The 9482-nt window shown below is 39.1% G+C and overlaps 1 protein-coding gene across 1 annotated transcript; it reads right to left on the reverse strand.

The window, feature by feature from the left end:
* Positions 1–539: 539 nt before the first annotated feature.
* Positions 540–3436, reverse strand: LOC141775376 (uncharacterized). The gene is made up of 2 exons (XM_074648683.1): positions 3296–3436; positions 540–1722 (listed from the first exon to the last, which is right to left on the reverse strand). Exon 2 carries the CDS (start codon positions 1718–1720, stop codon positions 926–928), a length of 795 nt encoding a protein of 264 aa, XP_074504784.1. The 5' UTR covers positions 1721–1722; positions 3296–3436; the 3' UTR covers positions 540–925.
* Positions 3437–9482: the final 6046 nt, after the last annotated feature.

Consider the following 9482-nt stretch of genomic DNA (forward strand, 5'->3'; position numbering starts at 1 on the left):
CCGGCCCACTTGAGATCAAATTGGGCTGTATGTGGCCCATGAACTAAAATGAGTTTGACACCCCTGGTTTAATCTATAAAAATGCATCATATCCTATAAATTGATCATTTGTTTTGTATGTAAAGTGTTTATCTGCAGAGGAAAAAGTAAAGCTCTCAAATAAATGTAATGGAGTGAAAAGTACCCTCTTTTTCCTCTGAAATGTAGTGGAGAAGTATGGTGTAACATAAAATTAAATTACTCAAGTAAAGCAAAAGTACCTTAAAACTGTTCTTGAACTTAACAGACATAAAATATGAATAAATGACAGGAGAAATGTGACAAATGCTTCCATACAGCATACAAGGGGTCAATGAATGGTTTGATAAGATGACAATCATATCCAATGGCCTCTGTAGTCACAAGATCTTGACTCAACTAAACATATATGGGGCATTTTGGACCGACCATTGTTCAGTCCCTCCAGCTAAGATCAGATACTCGATGCCAAGGCACACTAAAACTGTTGTTGTAGCTTGCATACCTTACAAAGACAAAACATTTTTTTTTTGTTTTTATTAAAATAGTTTAGTACAAAAGTCAGTATCTATATCCTATAAAAATATATTTACAATTAAATTCAGCCATGATAAGATAAAATAACACTACAATTAACATGCAAAGGTTTCTTTGCCAGCAAATAAACCTGTAGCTCTAACCACAAAATAACAGAATTACCCATTTGTTAGTGTTATTCCATGAACACCGCTCATCTTTTCCTCAATATGTTTACATATTCCTTGAAACAGGAGAGTAAACAACTTCTTAAATGAATTATAACCACCCCAGAGCTGTTTGTTCATGATTACACCGTTGCCGTGCTCCCTGTCTCCAGGGGCCTGTCCAGTGTGACTGGGATGGATTATCTGTGCTGAACCAGTCTGAATCACAGAGTCCCCTCTGTGCTGTAAGAAGGGTTACCAAGTCCATCAGCGGAGTCTCTCTTTGCCTTTTTACGCATTTGATGCTGCCAGAAAATCACAGCTGCTATGATGAGAAGTAGAAGGAGGGCGACTCCTCCTCCTATGATCCCAGCCAACAGTTTATGGTCAGAAGATTCAGGAAGGTCATACCGCTTACAGGAGAACTCTGAGGGGGAGCTGTGTCCTGCACTGTTCACCGCCTCCACACACACTTTAGTCCCAACCACCAAAGATTCGACAAAACCTCGTCTTGAAACTCCCCCAAACTCCAGACCTTCACTTCCCTCTATCACCACTCTGTACCCAGACACCACAGAAGATGGAGCACACCACTGCACCTCTATCTTCCCTCTGTTATCCCCTCCACTGATTGGCTGCAGCACTTGGATGCGTGGAGCACGAGGAGGCACATCGGCCCCGCTGACCCCGGGACAGAGGCACCCAGTCTTTTCTGAAATCTTTTCGCAGGGCTCCTCATTCTCCGAGCAGGGGTTGTACTGGCAGAGCTGTGGTGGACTTTGGTGGAGGAAGGTATTCACTTTGTCCTGCACTTCAGGAGTATGGTTGGGGTTGTGGTCCTCATCCCCATAGTCATCCTCATAGTCATCATCTGAGCCCAAGGCAGTCATGTATATGATCCGAGGACGAGTGACGGGAGGGGAAGTGGAGGCAGCACGGGTGAAGAGGTGGGAGTGGAGGAGAGGCGAGGCGGTCAGAAAAAGGAGAAGCACAGCCAGGTTCCTGCACAGTGACGTCATCTCTATGGACAGAAGCGACAAATGATGAGAACCGATTAAAAAAATGTTGGTTATTGCAAAAACAATACAGAAGATAGATCTACATAGCACCGTTAACTGTGTGTTTATCCAGTCAGTCTAAGAGAGGAAATACATCTTCATAGGTCATTGCTTCTCTGGTGACCTTGTACATTAAGATTATACCTAGAGGCCAGTTATGAGAAGGAATTTAAATGTAAATATCAGGGCTGTCAAAGTTGATAATAACGCGTTAACACAAATTTGTTTTGACGCCACTAATTTCTTTAACGCATTAACGCAACTTGCAATTTTTAGGTTGTAGTGGGCTCAAGATACGGGCCTCATATAAAACTATAAATCCTAAGGAATCCAATGGTACCAACCACGTCATTCTAGCTTGTTGTGAAGGAGGCTAAATAATGCTCCAAACTTGCGCTAAATTTTGGTGATGAAAACCTGGCATGGCCATATTCAAAAGGGCCCCTTGACCTCTGACCTCAAGATATGTGAATGAAAATGGGTTCTATGGGTACCCACGAGTCTCCCCTTTACAGACATGGTCACTTTATGATAATCACATGCAGTTTGGGGCAAGTCATAGTCAAGTCAGCACACTGACACACTGACAGCTGTTGTTGCCTGTTGGGCTGCAGTTTGACATGTTATGATTTGAGCATATGTTTTAATGCTAAATGCAGTACCTGTGAGGGTTTCTGGACAATATTTGTCATTGTTTTGTGTTGTTAATTGATTTACAATAATAAATATATACATACATTTGCATAAAGACCACTCCCATGGTGATAAGTGCATTAAATTGACATTTTTGAACAGATAGAAATTGTGCGATTAATTGTGATTAATCATGAACAATCATGCGATAAATCTTGATTAAATAATTGAATCGATTGACAGCCCTAGTGAATACAGAAACTGAAATCAAGAAGCTAGAGTCATTGTAGTAGTGGTCCCTGCGTCAAAACACAGAAACCAAAATACATAACTTGGTCACAACACCAGGCGAAAATAATGAAGGATCCACAGTGGTAAAAAATAAAGATAAGAGATAGGACATATGAGATTTTAAGATTCCCTCTTTTGACAGAAGACAAGAAAGGTTTCTTGAGACTGGTAAAACTTAAAACAAATGTCTGGCAAATGTTTGGCTTGTTGACTAAGAGTCTATTTCACAAAAGTTTACAGCTCGGAAATGGCTCTGTGTATAATCAAACATTTGCGGTGTTCCTGTTCCCATCCTGTAAACAGCTTTAGATAAATAAATGCTGATGAGTGCTGGAAGAAAGAAAGACAACTAGTAGGGTGACCCCATCATCAGCTCGTCCATTATTCTCCCGGCACCAAGCCACATGAGATCTGTGGGAACCATGTCTGGATTTTCACTTTACACACTCTGGTTAATGTTGAAATGATAATAATACAACAGAAGATCTTTTCCCATGCCTTTAAATGCAACTGGGACCTCTTTAGAATGAACATGTGTTTTGCATCTGGCCAACACACATCAGCATTGTGATAAAAAGTAACTTAAAAGTAAAGAAGAATGGTTTACTGTACCTGTTTGATGGTGGTGGATATTTCAAGTCTCTCTTGTTGCCACTCTGTGTGCTCTCACCGTGTACTTTAGTCTTCTGCTCTCCCCGCCTTTAAGTTGTTTCCCTCAGACTCTCCCCTCCTCCTCAACACCCCCTCAGTTTCTCCCCTCAGTGCCTCTCCCTCCCATTTCACTCTGCATGCTCTGTCTTTTTTCACATCTTGCCTCCTTCTCTTTCTCAACATCCAGCCAGCCGTTGTTGCTCTTTTATGTTCCCTTTGTTTGGAATTTTTGTGAGAATGCGTGTCGGGAAAGAAGAGGGTGGAGGGGCCGAGGAGCCACCATGTGCCTACACTGTGTGCTGCTCAGCATATTAATCTGCTGGGTAGCAGCGGGAGGCAGGCTTGTGCTTGTTGCAGTATGTGTTTGTGTAATATAGGTGTAGCGTCGGCCTGTTTTTGATTACCTCTTTTAAGAGCTAAACTTCCTGCGTACTCTGCAGGTGTTCTCATGTCTTAACTAACAGGACATAAGGTCACTTCAGTGTGTTTATGTGTGCCTGAGAGAGTGGGGGGTGAAGAATGCATCCATGTGTATTTATCATAGACCCCCTCCACCTCTTGTAGCCCCCATTGTGACAAGCTGGAGGGGAACGATAAAGGCTCCTTTTATGGGGTAAAGCTGGCAAAGAGGGCAAGTTCTTTCTTATTGCAAGTACCCTCATTGCACTGATTAAAGGAAAAGTACCAGGGCAGGAGCCTCCCTTCTTTCTCAACTTCAAAACTCAAAGGATTTACTCGAGCTACGCCACTAAACTTCCTGATGACTTCTGAGCTGAGTTGAGTCTGTTCCTTGTTAAGTACCTGTGCATACAAGGAATTTTTTGGAGGAGCAAAAACAAAAACAAAGTGAGCGCTTGCTCGTAAAAAATCAACTTGTTAGGTTCACATGAAGACAAAATGTTAAATATATGTTCACAAGAAAAGGCAGAGTGCACAGAAACAATAAATCATTGGGAGATGAAGGAACACTGAAGACACACAGGCACTTAAATTGTACTAGCAGGAAGTAGAGTACAGATTTATGTACTGTTTTTACACAGTTTTATGTACTTATTTGGAAGAAAATGTTCAGATTTATGCACATTGTGTGTACAGTTGTGTACATGCATAAATGTATATTACACAGTTGTGCAGATTAAGATTGAATGTGAAAGAATCCAAAATCTTAAAAAGTATGTTGCACTCAAAAATCCCCATATTTTTGGAATAAACTGTTACAGCCTGTGTGGCTTTTGATACTGATGAAGCACACGCCAACATTGTTCACTCAGAGTTGCTCATCTTGAACTTGCAAAAATACTGAAATAAATAAATGATTTCCAGTGGGTCTAAAGCGGATATCTTGGCAGTAGTTTTTGCATTGTGGGTTGTGTCTCATTATGTCTAATTGTAACATCATGTGCTTGCTTAAAGGGAATAAGGTTGAGTTACGAATGAAGAAGTGACAAGCTCTCCAACAAGTTTACTGTAAAACGTGTTGTTCATTAGGAATTTCTTGAATTAGAAGCTTAATTCCGTGTTATTTACAACATGGGATTTATTGGAACCTCTTGCACTTCTTGGTTCTTGTTTATCATACACGTGGAGGACATTAAAATGATCTTTTCTGCGGAATAGATGACACACAGAGCCGTGCTCTCCCATGCCACGTTGCTGCTTCGAGCCAGATAAATTATTAAAGAAGCAAAAGATGGACTAAATGGAAACACAAAGTGACACCTGGAGCAGATTGAAAATCTGTTTCAGATCTTAGGCAGTCATAGTTCCCATGATTTCTGTTTATATTGTTCATTGTTGGACTACTACGGCATGTTTTTAGGAACACAATATTGTATAAATAAGGCTATGAATGATATATGAACAAACCCCTAGCTCTGTGAAATCCTTCAGAATATGAATGAAACTGAAAAGTTTGCTGTACATGTATGTAAGTGCTACTGAAGTGGAAATTTCATGAAACTTCCCCAGTTAATTACTTACATTAAGACAATTACTTTTGTATTATGTATTAAGTTTTCTGAAATGTTATGTTTAGATATGTAAATGAGTCATTATCTAATGATAACATTGAGTGAAATCAACAGAAATCTACAGGCAAATAGGCAAAGTAGTAAAATAAACACCTAATGTGGAAGTTTTCTTTCCACTAGTCTGAAAGAAGACATGTTATGGAAGCAAAATAGCCCAAAATCTCAAAATTGACCAGTGCATGAAAAATCCATGGCATTCAGTAGGCTATTTATTATAAATTATAATGCAACGCACTTAGGTGGAAAATTCAGAAATGCATATATTCTTTATCCGAGGATGTAGATGTGTATCACAGAGGAGATTACCCTCATGTCTACAGGTTTTCCGGCTTCAAGCTTCAGGTTGCTTTGGCTGCATGAGACAACCATCTCTTCCACCCCCCCGCCTGTCCCCCTACTACGTCAGGAGCTGAAGGAGTTTCAACAACCTGCCAGTAACAGGGTGGTACAGGTTGCTGTGACATATCAGAAGTCTAAATGATTCATTTCAACATTCATTCCTGAACAAGACAATCCATCTGCAGGAACTTTGACTTCCAATTCTTTTCTCACATTTCCAGCACAGCAGTCGTCATACATAAAGCAGCATTAAAGCAGTTTAACTTCTACTGTGACTGTAATAAGAGTACAACATTGTTACATTCACCATACAATGTGTGATAGTTGAAAAATAAAGTAGACAGGGTTCAAATACAAACTACAATAACCGTCACATGGCTTCCGCCATCCAGTCAAGTTGCAGTTTACATACATGTCTGTCCAAAATGTCACCACTTAATTATTTTATCCTATTAGACTTTTGTGTGAAATAGTCATAATTAGCGTATGAATTCAAAAAAAAAATCTAATCAATTCATCCTTGACTCCAAGTGGATGTTTGTGCCAAATTTGAAGAAATTCGCTCAAGGCGTTCCCGAGATATCACAAGAATGGGAAGGACGTGAGATCACAGTGACCTTGACCTTAAACCTTTGACCATCAAAATCGGAGTAGATCATCCTTTAGTCCAGGTGGACGTTTTTGCCAAATTTGATTAAATTCCCTCAAAGTGTTCCTGAGAAATCGCATTCTCGAGAACGGTCTGGACGTACCGTCAACCTGAAAACATACTGCCTCCGGCCACGTCTGTTGCTGGCGCAGAGGCATAAAAAACACACACATACACACACAAACATGACATCAGTGATTTGTGGGGCTATGGTAAGTGTGTCACTGTTTCTGTGGGTGAGCGGGTGATCAATACAGCTATTAATATTGTATGAGTGAAGGAGGCGTAGATATTTAAAAAACACGTTGACAAGCTCATGTGCTATTTGTATGAGTGACTCACTTGTGTTTCACATTACATCAGAAAACGAAGGAGCTCCTCTTGTTCAAATAAGGGAAGAGGACAAGAACACAAACAAGTATGTTTACATGGACCAAACATCTGTATTTTTCAGATCGACTTTTTTCTGCGTCTTGTACTTTGCCTCTGACTATCTTATCCTTATCACTTATCAGAGTGGAAAAAACAAAAGGACTGTTCAGTCATGATCATTGGGAGGTTGGTCAATCCCTGATGAGTGTTTAGATTAGTCTTTCAGGTGAAACCGAGCCCAGCACGGGAAGCAGACATAACAGCGCCCAGATTGCGCCACTGATTAGTCTTCACTGTCGATGAGTAAAGCTGTTCACATTTGAACCGTTCAATAGTGGGCGACATCACTGAGGAGACGGTGTTTGCTGCCAGTCAGAAACAGGCCAGTAAACTGGAGTTTTTTTTCTTCAAGGCCCTCAGGGAATAAAGGAAGCCATTGAGCGTGAGTCATACTACTCTAGATAAAGACGAGCCCGCCAGTGCATTTTCCCTCTCCCACAACCACAGCATGTCTGAGCACATGCTGCTGGACATGTGCCAGACAACCTGCACGTATCCGCGCCACCATCATCTGATTGTAGATACAGCGCCACGATTTCACCAGAGTGCTGTAAAGTCTTAAAGAAACAAAATATTTCTTAACTTATTTAAGGGGAATTCCTCCCGTCCGCCTGTTCAGCAAGTTAAAACAAAAACTTTCACATTCACTCTCTCAAGACAGCCTCCATCCTTCAGTGTGACTTTATCAAACTCAGAAATGTGTGGGCCTCTCACAGATGCTCATTCCCTCTCCTACCCACACCTCTCTAAGGAGTTGAAGTATTCCATTTTAAACAGGAAGCACTACTATTGGCTGTGTCCCCGTCACCTTTGACCTCCACTTCATTCAAAAGGAATCCCGGGGTAGTCGTGTAACCACGACTCTGTGAAGTTGTGTGAACTGCTATTTTTAGCTTTTAAAGAAGCGCCGTGGAGCCAGAGTAGGTTATGCAGTCTAAATGATCCTAAACTGGAAACAGACGTGTGATGATGATGAAGCAGCACCATCTGATGACGAGGTCCCACATTCCTGTCGATGCATGTTTGTGTGATTATGAACTACGTTGAATGAGTGGGCTGGTAATGACAGAAAAGCTCCTGCAACAGGCAGAGTTCAGCTTAAATCCAACCTGCTTAAGTGAATCAACATGGATGTTGACAGATATTAACCTGCTAAATGGCCATTTATGTATCCTATTAATGTTAAACAAGACAACTCAAGACAAGATTCACCTTGATTGGATTAAGTGGTGATGCTATGGCAACAACACTGTTGATATGTCTCAGGTGTTTTCTTGTGACGCGCATCAAATAGATTACACAATATAAAATATACAAAGTGTGAGTGGAAAATGGGCATGTTGTCCAGACTATGAGTCTGTGACTGCAGACTAGATCATAATCAATATATACAGTATATACTACAGCATGTTTCTTTTTATTTTTATTTATTGACTTAGACTATAAACGTACTCTGATACAGAATCATTTCATCGTAAAATGTCAATGAATAAGCCAGAGAACATGCCATAACATAATCATAAATCCAAAAGCAATATGTTTATGAGAGGGGGGAAAAAAACTAAATAAAGAAGAAAAGGAGGAGAAAATAAATAAATGAAATAAAATAAAATAAAAGCAACAGGAAACAGCCAAACAAACAGACAAAATATAATAATAATAATAATAATAATAATAATAAGTAAATTAATGGAAAATACATTTTAATGAATTAAAATAATAATAATCATGATCATGAAAAAAAGGAAATGCATAACATTACAATGAAATAAATACTAATTAATTGGTAGATGAAAGCTGATTGCGAGACAGTACTGCAGCATGTTTCTTTTGTCTTTCTTTTTTTTACTGTTTAATTATTGACTCACTTAGACCGTACATGTACTCTATTCTCCAAGATACAGAATCGTTTGATTGTAAAACATCAATGAATACGCTAGAGAACATACCATAACAATCATAAATCCAAAAGCAATATTTGCGGGAAGAAAATAAATAAATAACTAAATAAAAAGGAAGAGAAAATAAACAAAATAAATAACAGTCAAACAAACAGTTTGTATTATTATTATTATTATTATTATTATTATTATTATTATTATTATTATTATTATTATTATCATAAGTAAGTAATTGAGTGGAAAATAAAGTGAAATTCGTTAAAATCATGATCATGATCATGAAAAAAAGGAAATGCATATTATTATAATAAAATAAATACTAACAAATGAATAGGTATAGATGCAAGCTGATTGTGAGACAGTACTACAGCATGTTTCTGGTGGTCTAACACACATCTCACCTATTCTACATTATACGAAAAGATAGTTTGAATCAGTTTAGTTCTCTGAGTGGTGTTATGTGGGTGACTTTATATTAAACATGCCATTACTAATTATAATTAAATAAAAACTTCCATAAAATAACAGCTGCCTGCAACCTGTGGCACCATAATCGGTTAACAGGAACACTGACTCATCCAGAGCACCAGCTTGACTACATTAAAATGCCTTTTGTGGTCCTCAACTGTTTAACCACATAACAGACCTTTTTTCACAGCAGACATTTTGACTTATCGTAATAAAAAAAGGCATTAATGACAGCTCCGTTCTATACAAAACTCACACTAAGTCATGATAGTGAGACAGTATGCACAATGCCAGGACCCTGAAACTAAAGCAGCTAAATGGAATTCAGC

Source organism: Sebastes fasciatus, chromosome 10 (assembly GCF_043250625.1).
Source record: "Sebastes fasciatus isolate fSebFas1 chromosome 10, fSebFas1.pri, whole genome shotgun sequence".
NCBI classification, from domain to species: Eukaryota; Metazoa; Chordata; class Actinopteri; order Perciformes; family Sebastidae; genus Sebastes; species Sebastes fasciatus.

What these genes read in the sequence shown, in the direction of transcription:
- LOC141775376 (XM_074648683.1), bottom strand. Translation starts at nt 1,720, where the DNA reads ATGACGTCACTGTGCAGGAACCTGGCTGTGCTTCTCCTTTTTCTGACC.